This window comes from Bubalus kerabau, chromosome 2 (genome assembly GCF_029407905.1).
Source record: "Bubalus kerabau isolate K-KA32 ecotype Philippines breed swamp buffalo chromosome 2, PCC_UOA_SB_1v2, whole genome shotgun sequence".
Taxonomy (NCBI): domain Eukaryota; kingdom Metazoa; phylum Chordata; class Mammalia; order Artiodactyla; family Bovidae; genus Bubalus; species Bubalus kerabau.
Genome location: NC_073625.1, coordinates 140962926 through 140981700, shown reverse-complemented (window position 1 = coordinate 140981700; position 18775 = coordinate 140962926). Strand labels below are relative to the sequence as shown.

The 18775-nt window shown below is 34.7% G+C and overlaps 1 protein-coding gene across 9 annotated transcripts in view; it reads left to right on the top strand.

The window, feature by feature from the left end:
- Positions 1 to 14498, top strand: part of ECT2 (epithelial cell transforming 2) — an 81079-nt gene extending 66581 nt beyond the window's left edge. For all 9 annotated transcript variants that reach the window (XM_055569033.1, XM_055569034.1, XM_055569032.1 and 6 more), the window contains exons 22-25: positions 972 to 1126; positions 8576 to 8683; positions 9714 to 9860; positions 13234 to 14498. In XM_055569033.1, coding sequence (XP_055425008.1) covers positions 972 to 1126; positions 8576 to 8683; positions 9714 to 9860; positions 13234 to 13323 — 500 coding nt within the window. In that variant the 3' untranslated portion in view covers positions 13324 to 14498. The remainder of the gene's footprint in view (positions 1 to 971; positions 1127 to 8575; positions 8684 to 9713; positions 9861 to 13233) is intronic.
- Positions 14499 to 18775: the final 4277 nt, after the last annotated feature.

Here is an 18775-nt window from a genome sequence, read left to right as displayed (position 1 = left end):
CATCTTACAACATTTCCTGTTGCCAGTGGCTGCATTGTGAGGGATACATTTAGGATATCACCAGAAATAGATATACATGAGTAAATATACCCAAAGTAACTATGGTAGACTCAATGTGGGCTCATATGTGTATTAAGGAAAGCTTTTACTCTAAACTTTGGGAATGTTAAGAGAGGGTTCTTTGAAGGCTTGAAATTGGCAAAAGTTTATACCTACCATAAGCAATATCATTTTTTAAAATAGTAACTAATGATATGTATGCTTGGCAATATTTTTCTTGTTTAGGCATATATTTTTACGATGTAAGCTGGTTTTATCACTGATCCTATCCTCTAATGAAGGAAAGCTTTCAATTTATGAGAAACAAAGAAAACTTGAATAGCAACTTATATTGCTCTCTTTACTCAGTTGTCAAATTCTGGATTTATTAAGGGCTACATAGAGCATTTACTTAAATCGTCTATATTTTTTGGATTATAATTCTGGAAGACTTCATTGTTCAAAATAGGTTCTGTTTTAGCATCTTGGTCATAAAACCTTTTGTAACAGTTTTAATATTTGAGTATTTTATTTCTTTCAGTTTGATTTAAGTAGGTTGAATTATTATTCTTACAGTGTCACTTTAAAAACTTAAATTCTAGAATTCTAAGAAATGATCTAATTTTTTAAAGCTTCATTAAAGAAAATATTAAATGTTATGGAAAGTACTGCTTACCTAACAACATTAAATTATTATTGTTAGTTCCTCACATGGTATGTACTATTCTTTCCAATGTTTCAACATAATATGATGCTGCTCTTTGTCCAATTAATAACTAAGGGAATAGGAAAGATAGAAATAGAGCTAATTTACTGGATAGAGAAGAGAGAATTCAGTGGAGTTTTCTTACTCTGAGGGAACTAAACTTGTGTTAAATCTGTCATTTTCCAAGGAGTAACATGTAGTGTTTGTGGTTATTCTGGAACCCTAGATTGCCATAATGCTTTTGCATTGCTTGTGAGGCCACCAACAGAGCAAGCAAATGTGCTGCTCAGTTTCCAGATGACATCAGAGGAACTTCCAAAAGAAAACTGGCTAAAGATGCTATGTCGACATGTAGCCAACACCATTTGTAAAGCAGATGCTGTAAGTTCTTAAACTACTATTGTAATGAAAGTTTAAACTCCATGGTAATGTACATACTAAACCTGTATATTTCTAATGACTTGTTAATTATGAATACAGGAGAGTTTTAGTTTTGTGTTTATTGAGGAAAACTGATTTAAAAGTTGTTTTGGAAAAGATGTTTAAAAGTATAGACACATGCAACATTTTTTTGAATCCCTAGCTTACAGATAGGCCCTCATAGCCTTAGAACTCCTTTGGCTTTGCTTTAGTGAAGCTTTTGGAACTTGCATTTTCATTTATGCTCTTTGACTTTACTATTTGTGAGAGAATATTTTGTTCTGTTGTTCTTTTATCTTATTGAGAGCAGTATGGTGAGTTGTAGCAAGTTGCTTTTCCTGTCAGGCAGGTTGCCAATTTATCAGTGCAGTCTCTTAAAATCAAAAGCCATTATAAATGTATAATCCCTTTTATCCTGTACAGATTAAAGTGAAGATACATGAGAAAATCAAAATCAGGTAGCTTGTGATAGATCTTGGATGAAGTCTAGGTCCATTAAAAGATAATTTGATTTCTTCATCATATATGGGAGGGATATGTGATAGATATTGATCCCTTCATATTTGCACAAATGATATATTAGATGGAGGAGAATGTATAAATAGATGACCCTTTTCAGTATAGTAGATTGCCTTGGACATTTCCTGTGGGAATAAAATGTTTATTATAGTTAAATCTGATCTTCAAAGACATTGAGGTATGATTATTATTGTTTATAAATACTTGATTAAGGATATTTACATAACTTTAGAAAAATTAAGAGACTTAAAAAATTTTTTTTTAATTGAAGTCTAGTTTATTTACAGTGTTGTGTTAGTTGCTGGTATATAGCAAAGTGATTCAGTTATACATATATATTCATATTCTTTTCCATTATGGTTTATTATAGGATACTGAATATAGTTCCCTGTGCTGTACAGTAGGACCTTGTTGTTTATCCATTTTATATATAGTAGTTTGTATCTGCTAATCCTACTTTATTCCTCCTCCACGCCTTTTCCCCTTTGGTAATGATAAGTTCTTATCTTTTCTATGTCTGTGAGTTTGTTTCTGTTTTGTAAATAATTTAATTTGTGTCATATTTTAGATTCCACATATAAGTGATATTATATAGTGTTTGTGATTTACTTCACTTAATATGATATAATCTTTGTGTGTGTGTGCACGTGTGTGCTCAGTCATGTCCAACTGTTAGTGGTCTCATGGACTGTAGCCCATCAGGGGGTTTCCCAGGCCAGAATACTGGAGTGGGGTGCCATTTCCTACCCCAGGGGCTCTTCCCAACCCAGGGATCAAACTTGCATCTGCTGCATTGGTAGGTGGATTCTTTACCATTAGTTCCACCTGGGAAGCCCATGATAATCTCAGGTCCATCCATGTTACTGCATGGCATTCTTAAACTCTTTTTTATGGCTGAGTAGTATTCCATTGTGTATCTATTCCACATCTTTATTCATTCATATATCCATGTTGCTTCCATGATTTGGAAATTGTAACTTGTACTGCTGTAAAATTTATTATAATTTGTAAATTGTGCTGCTGTAAACATTGGGGTACATGTATGTTTGTGAATTAGTTTTCTCTGGATATATGCCTGGGAGTGGGATTGTTGGGTCATATGCCATCTCTATTTTAAGGTTTTTTTGGTTTTGTTTGTTTTTATTGCTTTTTTATTTTCAGGGTTTTAAGGAACCTCGGTACTGTTACCCTCTCTGCCTTTGTTATTTGTAGACTTTTTTTTTTTGTAGACTTTTTAATGATGGCCATTCCTTCTGGTGTGAGGCAGTACCTTTTTGTAGTTTTTATTTTCATTTTTCTAATAATTAGTGTTGAGCATCTTTTCGTGTTCCGCTATCCATCTGTATGTTTTTGGAGAAGTGTTTATTTAGGTGTTTGTCTAGTTATTGAGTTGTTGTTTGTTGTCTTGTTATTAAGTTGTATGAGCTACTAGTATATTTTGGAAATTAATCCCTTGTTGGGCACATTGTTTGCAAATGTTTCTCCTATTCTGTGGATTGTCTTGTCTTTTTATGGTTTCCTTTACTGTGGAAAAGCTTTTAAGTTTATTAGGTCCCATTTGCTTGTTTTACTCTTATTTCTGTAGCCTTGGGAGACTGATCTAAGGAAACAATTGGACTTTTATGTCAGAAAATGTTTTGCCTATGTTCTCTTCTAGGAGTTTTATGGTGTCATGTCATGTATTTGGGGCTTCCCTGGTGGCTCAGATGGTAAAGAATCTGCAATGCAGGAGACCCAGATTCAATCTCTGGGTCTGGACGATCTCCTGGAGAAGAGAATGGTGTTTATTGAGTTTTATGTATGGTGTGAGAGACTGTTCTGACTTCCTTGATTTATATGCATCTGTCCAGCTTTTCCAATACCACACTGAAGAGACTTTTTTTCCCCCTCAATTCTGTACTCATGCCTCCTTTGTCAAGAGTATATAGTAGTTGCAAGGTGTCTTCTGATTTCCTCTTTGATTCCATCATTGACTCGATATTTTTTTTTTTAAGTAGCATGCTTTTTAGTTTCCATATAATCTTTTTTTTTCTCTTTCTAAGGTTGACTCTAGTTTCATGCTATTGTGATCAGAAAAGATGCTTGAAATTATTTCTGTCCTCTTAAATTTGTTCAGTCTTGTTTTGTGTCCTAGTATGTGGTCAATCCTAGAGCTTGATCTATGTGCACTTATAAAGAATGTGTTCTGGTTTTTTGGATGTAGTGTCCTGAAAATATCAATTAAGCCTAACCTTTTCATTATATCATTTAGGATCTCTGTTGCCTTTCTCATTTTGTCTGGAAGATGTATCTACTGATGTGAGTGAGATGTTAAAGTCTTTCACTGTTGTATTCCTGTCAGTTTCTTCCTTTATGTCTGTTAATACTTGCTTTTTGTATTTAGGCACTCGTCTGTTGCATATGTTAACAAGTATTAAATGCGTGTAATATCTTCATCTTGTATTGACCCTTTTATCATTATAGAATGTCCTTTTTTATCTTTATGACTTTTGTTTTACAGTCTGTTTTGTCTGGAATGAGCGTTGCTAGATCTGCTTTGTTGTCATTTCCATTTGCATGAAATATCTTTTTCAGTCTCATCGCTTTCAATCTGTATGTCATTGGCCCTGGCCCTAAGGTGGGTTTCTTATAGGCCGCAGGTTGTAGGCTCTTTTTTTTTTTAATCCAGTCTGCCAATGTCTTTTCATTACAGTGTTTAGTCCATTGACATTTAAGGTAATTATTGATAGATAAGTATTTATTTCCATTTTTAAAACCTTACTTTCCAGTTGAGTTTATATTTCATCTTTGTTCCTTTCTGTTTTCCCTGTTTTGGTTTGATGGTTTTCTTTTGTATTATGCTGTTTTCTTTTCTTTTACTTTTTTATGAACCTGTTACATGGTTTTGATTTGTGGTTACCCTGGCTGTCAAGTGTGTTAACCGACAACTATATTGACCTCCTCTAGACTGATAGTCATATAGGCTCAAACACATTCTTTAAAAGAAAAAAACTACATTTTTATACTCTTTCCCCACATTTTATGATTTTTGACGTCCTCTTTTATATCTTTGTATTTACTCTTTTGGTGTTAGTTGGAGTTATCATTACTTTCAGAAAAATTATTTTATTTTTTAAATTTGTGTACTAGCTTATGTAAGTGATTTTCTTTCCAATTGTGATTTTCTCTTTCGTGTAGATTTTTTTTTCTTTATTCTACTTAGAGAAACCTTTGAATATTTCTTTTAGGATAAGTTTAATATTGCTGTATTCTTTTTAGTTTTTGCTTGTCTGAGAAGTTCTTTATCTCTCCCTATTCCAAGTGATAATCTTGCTGTATAGAGTGTCCTGGGTTGCAGCCTTTTCCCTTTTAAGACTTTGAGTGAATATATCCTGCCACCCCCTTCTGGCCTTCAGTATTTCTGTAGGTAGAGATATAAGTTGACAGCCTTATGGGGAGAGGGGTCCTTTGTAATTAACTCTGTTTTTCTCTTGCTGCCTTTGGAATCCTCTTTATATCTTTAACTTTTGCCATTTTAGTTATAGTATATCTTGGTGCAGGTCTGTTTGGGTTCATCTTGTTTGGGACCCTGTAGAGAAATCAGCTGATAGCCTTAATGGGGGCAGGATTCCTTTGTAATTAACTCTTTGTTTTTCTTTCGCTGCCTTTAGAATCCTCTTTATATCTTTAAATTTTATTGTTTTAGTTATAGTATATCTTGGTGTAGGTCTGTTTGGGTTCATCTTATTTGGGACCCTCTGTCCTTCTTATATATGGGTTTCCATTTCCTCCCTTAGATTTGGGACATTTTCAACCGTAATTTCTTCAAATACATTTTTAAATTCCCATTCTGTTTGTTTTCCTTCTGGGATTCCTGTTATGCATAGATCTGGATACTTTATATTATTCCATAGATCTTCTATATATATATTTTTTTAATTTGTATTTCTGTCTGCTGTTCTAGTCTGGTAATTTCCATTATTCTATCTTCCAGATCACTTATTAGTTTTCATTATCCAGTTTGCTGTTGATTGCCTTTAGTTCAGCTTTTGTCTCATTTTACTTTTAATTGACTCCTCTTTTTATATATATATATATATATATATATATATATATTTTTTTTTTTTACAGTAATCTCTGTTTCTATCCATATCATTTCTTAACTCCTTCAATATTTTCATTATCCCCTTTTTGGACTCAGGATCTGGTAGACTGGAGATGTCTGTTTCATTGTTCCTTCAGGGAATTCTCTTGGTCTTTTAATTGTGTGGTTCCTCTTCTTTATTTTACTTCTATTTCTCTGACTCTGAATTAAGGAGAAACATTTTTCTACCATGGTCTGGAAGGGCAGTTTTTATGAGGGAGTGTCCCTGTGTAGCCTTTGTGAGTGTAATATTTTTGAGCAAAGACTGTTTTCGTTATGTATGCCTGCCACATTTTTCCTCTCTGTGTGTTATCTATTATCCCCTTGATAAGGGCATGATTGTTATCATGATGACCAGAGCCTGCACTGGATGTTGAGTGTGGCTTCCTCTTTGCTCTGTGGTTGTTACAACTCTGTCTGGGGCAGGGTCTGCCCGCCTTTTGGATAGATGCCCCAGGTCTGTTTCTGAACTCCAGTGTGAGGTAGATAGGACTGGAATACTCCCACTGGGCGAGACGCCACCCAGTAAATATTGGGGAAAGACTTGTCTAGTGGAAAGTGCACTCTGATTTTGCCTGTCACTATTGTGACAGGCTGGTTCTGCTGGTTCACAGAGTACAGTTTTTGGCACACCCCTTGGTCCCACCTCAGCTGTGGAGATTTAGATAGTTAGCTCTGGTAACCCTCAGGTCTTCTACTCAAAAAGCTACTAGCACAGATCTGTTGACACAGAACTACTGAGGTCAGGCACTAGGACCACCATGGCTGGGTTGAGCACCTGGACCCGCCATAGCTGTAGGAGCTACTGAGTCAGCCTAGACCCTCAGCCTACCTCTGTGTGTGAGTGCCAGCAGAGCCTACTATCTCTAGACCTGCCCCAGCCACAGGAGCACAGTAATCTACACCAGTGTCCTACAGGCACTGAGTTTACCAAGCCATCTCAGGCACATAAATTCATGAGCCATGGGGACATTAAGATTTCAGCCCTGCTTTCTAAGTTGTAAGGCCACTGGCAGTTGGCTAGGATTGCAGCCTTGCCTCTGTGAATGAGCAGCTGAGCCTGTTATGAGCACACTGAGAATGAGGCTGCTATTCTGTGCCCCACCCTTCCTTTGAGCTTGCAAGTTAACAGTGGGGCTTCAGTGGCGGATCCAGTCTCCTTTTTGCACATGCACCAGATTGCAGCTTGGATCGTACTCCAAGCCCCTTCAGGCAGTCTTCATGCAGACAACTCCAGTCTTCGCCCCAGGTCTGTCCTTTGAAGCCCAGGTTTTAGCACCCAACCTTCTCAGATGGCTCAGGAGGTAAAGGACCCACCTGCAGTGCAGGGGACACAAGAGACCTGGGTTCGATCCCTGGTTCAGGAAAATCTGCTCAAGAAGGAAATGACAACTCACTCCAGTATTCTTGCCTGGAAAATCCCATGGACAAAGGAGCCTGGCAAGCTATAGTCCAAAGGGTTGCAAAGAGTTGGACACAGCTGAGCACCTGTGTGTACCAGCAGACATGCCTCTCAGGCTGAGGATTGCAGTGAGATAGCCTGGACCTTCTTTGCGGGTCTCCCTCTGTTCTACTTGTTGCAGACCAGTTGCTCTGTTCTCTCTCAAGCCTCTGAAGCTCTCTTTCTTTCCACACTGATCTCTCCTGCTGGTGAAGCGTTTTTCTGTGTCAAGGAACATTTCCTCTTTCATAGCTCCCTCCCAGGGGTACAGATCCTGTCCCAATTCCCCTTTTCTTTGTTTTCTCCTTCTCTGTTAAATGGTGATCTTTCTTGCATTTTGGTTTTTTGAGCTCTTCTGCCAGCATTTAGCAGGTATTCTGTGAGCTTTATTCTACATACAGGTATGTCTGTGGGAGGAGGTGAGTTCCACGTCCTTCTATTGCACCATCTTGCTCTGGTCCTTGATTTGTTTTTTGTTTGTTTTTTCTGTGGGCCAACAATATATTGTTATAAATAAAGGATTGCTCCACACAAAGGTTCATTGAAAGAAATACAGTACTAGTGTATACAACAGAATGCTGGCTAGGAAAATAATGGAGACAGCTTTTTGTAAAGCCAAAAAGCTGTTCATTATAAGGAAGAATTTTTTTCTCATATTTCTAGGTATCCATATATAAAATGGATCTCTGCAGTATAATGATTTCCTACTACAGAGATTATTCCTAAATTTATCACAATGTCCAACTATATGGCTTTTGCAGTCTTTTATAAATTTATAACTATGATTCTGGAGTGTAAACAGTAATGGAAAAATGCTGAAAATAAAATCTATTGAATTACTAGCCACAGGATGGCTAATAATTCTAGAACTGGAATATAAACAATTAATGAAAGTATTTCATAACCACAAGGTGGCAGCAAACATTTAACCTATATCCTAATTTATACTGTTTTAAGCCGCAAAATTCTTCCCAGTTGTGAAATTTTGTTACTAAAAAATGTTTATAAATGTTTATAAATTCAGATATTCAGGGACTTCAGTTGAACTCTCTCTTACATTTCAAATAGTACATTTTAAAATGCCCTGATTTGGTGTCTTTTCTTTTGAGAAATTTTGCCATGTTGAAGAGAAAATATTTGTATACTCACACATACATTGTAAAAAACAGCAAAAATCTTGAGTAGTTTGATTTATTCCTAAAATCAAACCTGTAAGAACTTACATGCACACACCTGTGTGTGCATGTAAGTTCTTACAGGTTTGATTTTAGGAACAGCTGTGTATTTTGATTTTATTATTTTAAAAATTAATATTAATTTTCAACAGGAGAATCTTATTTACACTGCTGATCCAGAATCCTTTGAAGTAAATACAAAAGATATGGACAGTACATTGAGTAGAGCATCTAGAGCAATAAAAAAGACTTCAAAAAAGGTAAATCTCAGTGACATTATTATTCACCGTATCTCCAAAATGTATTTTTCAGAGTATATTAAAATAATATAGCCATAGATGTCAGTGTGAAGGTAGTATATAAAACAAAGTTGTTTTTCGGTTTTAGGAAATGGCCTGCAGAGATAATAGTTAGTGAATTCTTTGGCACAGTAATTGTAACAGCTTTTATCCTTCCCATTCTAGTTACTGTGATATTTCTGATGGTGTTTTAAGTATGTGTGCATTCATGTTAGAAATTGCCTTAGATATTTTTCAGCAAAGGGCACACAAAAGAGTTAGGAAACCTGGGATCTGTTCCTTACCATCGTAAGTTTCAGACTTCTAATGATGAAGATAACTTTCCTACTTACCTTACCTCACCTAATCGAGGTTGTTCAGGACTATACAAGAATGTAGGTAATATGTTTTTAAAAAGTAGAACTAGAGTTTTAATTTTATAGGTAAATTTACAGCCAGAGTCTATTGTTCAGTTCATAAGTTTTTGATTGTTGTTTTCTTTGCCTTTGAGGGGAGGCTGCATACTTTAATCATCATTGTATCTCTGCATTTAACATGAATAATATATAGTAGATAAACATTAACAATGGTGATTCAAATAAAGTCCTACCCTTTTTCAGTTAAATTGAGGTTTAAGTGGCTTTGGATCAACAATCTCACAACTGAATTATAGCAAAATTAGACAAGACCAAGGTTTCTTCTCATGCCATATTTTCCCTCCTACTTTCTCCTGCTGGACTAGTGTTCTATGAATGCAAGATAGAATAATCCACAATCCCTAACCGTAACCCTAACCCCTAACCCTAACCCTAACATTTTCTCACTGCTTTGTCCAGAGATTCTCATTCTGCCATATACTTTTTATAGAAAAAGTATATGGCAGAATTCCTCCATATTTTTTATAGAAAAACTTTTAATGTAAATTTGGCTTTGTTTTACATATAATTGTTCTAATCAACTATATTAGATTTATCTAGGTTTTTATATTAATTGTATCTTGTTTTAATTCTAGGTTACAAGAGCATTCTCTTTCTCCAAAACTCCAAAAAGAGCTCTCCGAAGGGCTCTTATGGCATCCCAAAGTTCAGCAGAGGGAAGAAGTCCTTCTAGTAATGAGAAGCATGTAATGAGTCGTCTGGCTAGCACATCATCATTAGCAGTAAGTGATTTTGATTTAACAGGCTAAATGACTTCAAATTTATCAAGTTGGTATAAAATTTGTTGACTTTTTAAAGGTAGAAATCTTAATATTTCCATCAATTTTTTTGATATATCTAACCTCATTGTTGGGTTAAGATAATTTAGAAAACCTCATTTAATGAATTAGAGACTTACTTAAGGTGTAGTTTATTTGATATGAAATTTTATTGGGATTGAGATGTTAATCTCTGAGAAAGAAACATTTTTCGGTCTAGCCTATCACTTTACTGACGTACAGAACGATAGTTCTATGTATAGATTGGCTCCAGTAATATAGCAGAGACTGAGTTTTATTTCCTTTATTAGTTCTGTGAATAGATAATCACTGAAGTGAGTATCAAAAGGTTTAATGGGTTCTAAATTCATGTGTTTATTTTTAAATGTTTCCTGAGCAATCCAAATTTCCCAATGGTGTCAGAATTATTAGACATTTAATTAATATTAAGGGCATTTCTAACATATATTACTGTCACTAAATAGTGATGTATCTGTCCTTTGTAAAAATTATTAATATAACTTACTAAGGTTAAGAAAGGCAAGTGACTGTCATTTCTTAGCTATATGTTCTTCAGCAAGTTTCCTATTTTCTCTTATCCCCAATTTGCAGATGAAAGAAAGGAGTACTTACCCCATGTTGTTATTGTAAAGGGTAATTACACACACTCTATCACATCTATCACATATATGATGTGATTATTTTCTCAGAGCCAGTTTGAGTAGTGGTTAAGAGCAGGATCTCTGAAACTCCTAAGTTCAGATCCCAGTTCTGCTGTTGACTAGCTGTATGACTTTTGTCAACTTATTAAAGATGTTTCTGTTTCAATTTCACTGTTTATAAAATGAATATAAAGTAGTAGTTGTAAGGATTAAGTAAATTAGTGCACTTAGGGTAACACCTTCATGTTTTATAAACGGTTACCTTTAATTATATAAAATGCATACAAAAAAGGTACATAATGCTTAATAGCTTATTTTTTATAAAGCTAGTTAAGTCTTTAGTTAATATACATCAAAGGTTATAGCTTATTATGAGTATGTTTATATAGATTTGTAATCAAGATTAACCTTCCAATGGAAGGGAAATCATACTTGGTTGATAATATAAATTTTTGCAAAGATGTTAGTTAATGAAAAATGTATTGAAATTGACAAAATATAGTAAGCATTCATTTACTAAAATTAGATTGTAAGCTTTCTGAAACCCAGTGCACTATCCCTTTTTTATTTCCTGCATCTGTTGTAACTATTATAAATATTACTGCTTTTCAAATGAAGATAATAGGATTTTATAGAAAACTTTCGGAAAATTAATATATATTACTTACGGCTTTACCAGTTTTATGTACATAATATAAATAAGTACCTAAAGTATCTTTAAGACATTCCTGTCCTCTTCTGAATTGCCTATTTCTGTTCTAACAGATTACTCATTCTGTTTCCACAAGCAATGTAATTGGATTTACTAAGCATGGCTTTGTTCAGCTCTCAAACTCTACTGGTGGGCGCTCTCAAAACTCCTGGTTTCGATCTGTACTTCATTCTGCCTCATGAGCTAGTTTTTCAGACATGCTAGAAGGAAATTGAGTTTTCAAATTTCAAAAAAGTTCTATCCAAGCCATCTTTGATATTTGTGAAGAATTAGGAGATACGTCAACCAGTAATGGAAACAAGCCTTGTGAAGTTTAATGTGAGCTTATTAGCTATTTGAAATTTGTATTTACTATGAAAAAAAGAAAATATTTTTCTCCACTGAATCACTTATTAGGTGAATGGGGACTTCTGAATTCACAACTTTATAACTGCTTTGAAATCACAACAACTTAGGCTTAATGGAGTATCTTTGTTTATTGGCACATAAAACTATTTTGCAAGATAATTTAGTCATAAGGCCTGAAAAAATCAGTCCCATTAGAGATGTTCTTATTTATGGAAGTAATTACTTAAAAGTAGTAGTAATTGCCCTATGAAGTGGATTTATATTCCAAATATGATTCTTAATCTTAGAATTATGACATTTTATGGCAAATCATCAAGGTTTTACCTGAGGAAAATGTAAACTTTTATACTATCTACTTAAATCATCACTTTGCTGTCACTTGAATGGTAATACTTTACCAACCCAGCTCTTTAAAACTCTTCAAACCTTGTTGATGAGAACTTATAGCTAGCTAGCTGCCTTGCTGGCTCTAAGTTTGTGTGTATTAGTAGCTTAGTCGTGTCCTGCTCTTTGTGACGCCATGGACTGTAGCCCACCAGGCTCCTCTCTGTCCATGGAATTCTCCAGGCAAGAATACTAGAGTGGGTTGCCATTCCCTTCTCCAGGGAATAGTTAACTATTCATGTCTGTTAACAGAGAAGGCAATGGCACCCCACTCCAGTACTCTTGCCTGGAAAATCCCATGGACGGAGGAGCCTGGTAGGCTGCAGTGCAGTCCACGAGGTCGCTAAGAGTCAGACACGACTGAATGGCTTCACTTTCACTTTCATGCATTGGAGAAGGAAATGGCAACCCACTCCAGTGGTATTGCCTGGAGGCTCCCAGGGATACCGGAGCTTGGTGGGTTGCTGTCTATGGGGTCGCACAGAGTTGGACACGACTGAAGCGACTTAGCAGCAGCAGCAGCAGCAGCATAGTACCTTTCATAATAATTTGTTTTGATTTATATCCCCTCTTAACTTTTTGTACTGTTTCTTTGTTATTAAAAATTCTGATGATATTTAACTTTGACACTCTGAAATAATAAAGTCTAGACAGCTTAATATATTAGTAATCTCTTTTATCAGAAGTACTGCTGTTTTGCTTAGTTTTATTTGAAGCAAAATCATACATACACACATATAAATATGGGTTGAACACATAATATAAAAACTTTTTCAGAGTGTATGGCTTTTACTTTAGAAAATTATTTCCCATGAAGTAATTTTACTCTTCTTAATTCTGCTTATGATTAAGAAGAAACCACTGTGGTTTGTCTTTTTAACCTCGAAAATTTGTCTTCTAATTTATAATTTTAAAAATACACCTGAAACACTAAATCATTTATATCTCACAGAAGTACACTACTAGCAGTAAGCATATATCTCTTTCATTTGAGTTAATATGTAGTAAACTAGTCTATCCATTTTTCTTGTTTTCAGAATGCTAAAATAGTTCTATGTGTTCTCCCAACCCTTCCCTCCTAATTTTAAGTTTCTCTTTCTTTAAAGAGTTTAGATTTTCAGATGTCTTACTTGTTATGATAATTTGTAAAATGCAAAAATAGTATGTATGATACTAAGCTATAGCTTACTTAAGAGAAAAATATTTAAATATAAAATGTTTGTCTTTACAGGGCATCCCGTCTCCCTCCCTTGTCAGTCTTCCTGCCTTCTTTGAAAGGAGAAGCCATACTTTAAGTAGATCTACAACTCATTTGATATGAGGCTTAAAAAAAAATCTTAATTTGTACAAAGTTATAAACACATCATTCTCAAATAAGAAACTGACTTAAATGGTACTTACTGTTAGCACTTAGTGAAAGCTGGAAAGAAGGTAACACTAAACTATGCCATTTAAATTTTTTCTTTAAAGAGTAAGGTTAACCTCTGACATTTTTTGAGTTAATTCATGTAAAAAGTTATATTGATTTTGGTGTAATTTTTCTCTTTGTTGAATCCAGTTGAAGACCAGTCATTTAAGTTATTCATGATATTAATAACTTTGCCACATGATACAGTAAATAAATTTTATTGGTTGATGCCAAATACTGCTGTAAATCTCTTTGTACAGTATCCATGAATGAATTTTTGGAAATAAATGTGTATCTCAATTTGTTCAGAAATTAAGTGATATCACAAATGAAAACATGGATAGATCTCTGAATAGTGGGTTCTTGGTTCACATACTCTTTTGCAGTTTGTTTTATAAATAAAGATATCGCATGTGTATTTTGAAAGATTTGCCACTATTGACAAGAGTAACAGTTAAAGGAGGTGGTTTCAGAATATACTTGCAAATTGAGATAAGGGCAAAAGGATTAAAAAATCATGTATATTTTGCACAAACATGATACTGATGTATACTTGTTTAAGGGCCAGTATACTTATAGTGATTTTAGCCACAGATCACTTAATTTAGTTTGATAGTGTGTAGAATTTTATTTGGAAAGATAAGACCGTGGGGAGATTGTGGTAAAGTGGTTTATACTCTTTATGAAATAATTCCTAAGTTGGCTAATCTGCTGTAAAATGCATTGATATGTGTATGGTTAAATTTTTATTGTGGCCTCATAATTAAATGTAAAATTGAAATACACTTGTTGTAAAATATTTTTCAAACTCTGATTTTATCTTTCATAATAGGGTGTTTTTTTAATGGTAGTACAAAATAATCAAATTCCTATGAATAAATGCATTGTTATTTCCTACTTGTTTAGGGAGTACTGCATATGTTTGTCATTTAACAATTTTCAATTATCTGTTATAATACTTTAACTTACTATATAGATTTTTTTCTATGCCACATATGTACCACTTTCATAGTGAATCATCCTTTATTGCTATATTTTAAAAGCAGTTGTATTAGGAAGAACTTTGTAAATAAATTTCTAAAACTCAAGTATATTTTATGTTTCATATTTTAAACAATTCTTGTATACAAATTTTCATAGGCCAGGATGAATGTTTTATCAACCCTTGCTCTGTTATGTATTTGTTTTCCATATTTATTTGCTTATTCCTCCCTCTGTTAATATTGGGCAGTGTGTAAGTTAGGAGTCTTTAATCTGGAATCTACTTTGCAGAATGTAAGTAGTGAATGCTATGATAGTTTATATAAAATTTTGTGTTTATAAACATCTATGCATTTTTCCTGGGCTTTCCTGGGGTGACTCAGTGTAAGGAATATGCCTGCCAATGCAAGAGACACGGGTTCAGTCCCTGGGTCAGGAAGATCCCCTGGAGAAGGAAATGGCAACCCACTCCAGTATTTTTGCCTGGAGAATTCCATGGACAGAGGAGCCTGGCAGGCTACAGTCCATGGGGTTGCATAGAGTCAGACACAACTTAGTGACTAAACAACAACTTGATTACCTCCAAATATGTGGGTTTTCCAGGGAGAGGAAATGACGTGAGATAAGGCATGAAGTTGGAAATGTACTGGATGTTCATTGGCAAAATATAGCAGGTAGGCAGTTTTAACTTTAAAGGGAGCTTTAGAGTCAGTGTGAAAAGGTACTATTATCCAGGAGTATGGATGCAGGGAGATGTGAGCAAACTGAAACTCATTACCACAGCAGAATACCATAATTCTCATACACATATTTCTAGAAAAATAAAACTTATTAATACTGATATAGGAAGAAGTAGAACACATATAAATGTTCCTATAAACACTAAAGAAATGAATTCACATTTAAAGTTATTCCTAGAAAGGAATCACCAGGCCCAGATGGCTTCACTGGATAATGCTATTTAATATTTAATGAAGAACTAATACCAAACACAAATTCTTAAAGAGAATAGAGGAAGGAAACTTCCCAACTTATTTTCTGAGTTCTGGATAACCATGGATATTTTAAGAAACATTAATCTTATTTGGGGCTTCCCTGGTGGGAATCTGTAAACAGTGAAGAATCTGGCTGCAATGTAGGAGAACCGGGTTTGATCCCTGGGTCAGGAAGATCCCTAGGAGAAGGAAATGGTAGCCCACTCCAGTATTCTTGCCTGGGAAATAAATCCCATATACAGAGGAACCTGGCGGCTACAGTCCATGGAGTGGTAAAGAGTCTTATTTGTGAAAATACTTGTAGTATTTCAAATTTTTAACAAATGACATATTGTAATATATTAAAAGAATAACTAAGTTGGGTTTATGCAAGGCACACAAGGTTATTTTAATTTTAGATAATTTATCAGTATATTTTCCTAATAGGCTAAGGGAGAAAAATTATATTACCTCTGTAGTTGCAGAAAAACATCTGATAAATTTGTCTGCTGTCATCAAACTTCTTGCAGATTACGAGTAGAATGGAACATCCTTAAACTGATAAAGGTTATCTACTAAAATACTATAATGAATGTCATACTTAATGATGAAGCCTTGGCAACATCTTTGTGATCAGAAAGGAGAAGAGTGCCTACTGAAGTACCTAAGTGTAAATCTAATAAAAGATGTAAAAGATCTTCAGTCAGTTCAGTCGCTGAGTCATGTCCAACTCTTTGTGACCCCATGGAATGCATGCAGCGCGCCAGGCTTCCCTGTTCATCAGCTCCCAAAGCTTGCTCAAATTCCTGTCCATTGAGTCGGTGATGCCATCCAACCATCTTATCCTCTGTCATCCCCTTCTCCTCCTGCCTGCCAGCATCAGAGTCTTTTCAAATGAGTCAGTTTTTCGCATCAGGTGGCCAAAGTATTGGAGTTTCAGCTTCAGCATCAGTCTTTCCAAAGAACACCCAGGACTGATCTCCTTTAGAATGGACTGGTTGGATCTCCTTGCAGTCCGAGGAACTCTCAAGAGCCTTCTCTAACACCACAGCTCAAAAGCATCAATAAGTCTGTCACTGTTTCCATTGTTTCCCCATCTATTTGCCGTGAAGTGATGGGACCAGATGCCATGATGTTAGTTTTCTGAATGTTGAGTTTTAACCCAGCTTTTTCACTCTCCTCTTTCACTTTCATCAAGAGACTCTTCAGTTCTTCTTCGCTTTCTGTTGTAACGGTAGTGTTATCTGCGTATCTGAGGTTTTTGATATTTCTCCTAGCAATCTTGATTCCAGCTTGTGCTTCATCCAGCCCAGCATTTCTTATGATGTACTCTGCATATAAGTTAAATAAGCAGGGTGACATTATACAGTCTTGACGTACTTCTTTCTCTATTTGGAACCAGTCTGTTGTCCGATGTCCAGTTCTAACTGTTGCTCCTTGACCTGCATACAGATTTCTCAGGAGGCAGGTATGGGAATTTATTTAATTAAAGACCTTAATGGAGATACTGTATCATAGTCATGGATTAGTTCCTTTGCTTTTGAACAATGTTTCCTTCAAATTGAATTGTAGATTCAAACAAAGCCAAAGGACAAAGTATGTGTTTGATTGTGTATACCATGACAGATTGTTTTCCAATTGTATATGGAAATACATTAGTTATGAATAACCACTCGGTTGAGGAAGTGAGAGGACTGGCTTTATTAGAAACAAGGTTCTTATAAAGTTGTAGGCATCAGGACATTGAGGTGTTAGAAGTATTGATATGAAAATAATGGATCGTAATTGAAAATCTATAAACAGACAAAACGGCACTTTAAAACTTTGGAGAAAAGATAGTCTGTTCATTAGATAGTGCAGAGAAAAATGGGTATCTTTATTTTAAAACCAGAAGAGAAGGAAATTAATTTCTTCACATACTATATAAAAATGAATTTCAAGGGAATTTTAGACTTAAATATGAAAGGTAAAACTATAAAGATTTTACTAGGCAATATAGGAGAGTATCTTTAATCTGAGGGTTGGAAAAGATTGCTTAAACATGTTACCTTGTTTAAGCTAATTATAGTGGGAGAGGTTGATAAATCTACATTAAAATTAAGAACTTCTAGTCATGAAAAGACATCATTAAGAGAGTACAAGTCACAGAGTAGAGGTTTGCAATTTATACAACTGATAAATGACTCATATCCAGAATATATAAAATCTGAAAAATCAGACATCTCTATAGAAAAAAATGGCATTTTACAAGTGAAGAAATCCAAATGGCCAATAACCTTATTAAGAAATGTTCCTCATCCATAATGCAGAAAACGCTAATAAGCACCATTGCACAGGTACCATATTTGCTTAGCACAAATAGGAAGCAGAGAAGTCCCTTCACTGCTCTTTGGAGTGTAAATTGTATAATCACTTTACAAAATGCTTGGGCATTAAACGATAAGGTTTAAAATATGCATAGCTTGATACCAAACAACTGCAATCCCAGATATTTATTTTTTAAAAAATAGGTACATGAATATCAGAATCCATGTACAAAAGAATGTTCTTAGCTGCATTACATAATAGGTTGAAAATGAAAAGTTAGAAATTTTTATCAATATTGTAATGAATGAATATACTATGTTGTAGTCATGCATTGAATGAGCTGAACATGCAATGGCCTGGATAAGTTTGAAAGTATTAAGTGAAAGAAAATAGATATAAAAATAACTTTTTATTCTATTTATATAAAGTTTAAAAATTGACAAAGCATTACTTTATTGTGTAAGGTTGCAGAATTATCTGATAAAAGTTTAGGCAAGCAAGAAAATTACTACTATAAAAGCAAAAATAGTCTCACCTCCATGGGGTAAAATGAGGAAGGGGCACATGAGAGCTTATATGTACTGCTGGCAGCATTCTATTGATACTTCTTAACCTGTATGTTCAGAGAAGGCAATGGCACCCCACTCCAGTACCCTTGCCTGGAAAATCCCATGGATGGAGGAGCCTGGTAGGCTGCAGTACATGGGGTCGTGAAGAGTTGGACGTTATATGGTTGTTCACTTCATAGTAGTTTATCGCTTTATTTAGTTTTTTGAGAAGACCAGTGACATTGACAAACATCTGTCAAGGTTGAAAGAGCAAATATAAAACATTAGATATGATATATTGACACATGCATATGATATTATGAACAACTTTCTCCCAGTCAAATTGAAAACAGTTGAAATTGATAAAATTTGAAGAAAATACAAATAAAACTGACCAAATAAGGGAAAATAAAAATCTGGTTGGTTCTATTAGTTATTAAAGAATAGACTCCAAAGTTAAAATTCTTTCTTACAAGGAAAATACTTGGTCTTAATAGTTTTAGGGTAAGTATACCCCAAATTCGAGAAACAGAATGAAGAGAGAATATTTTCCAT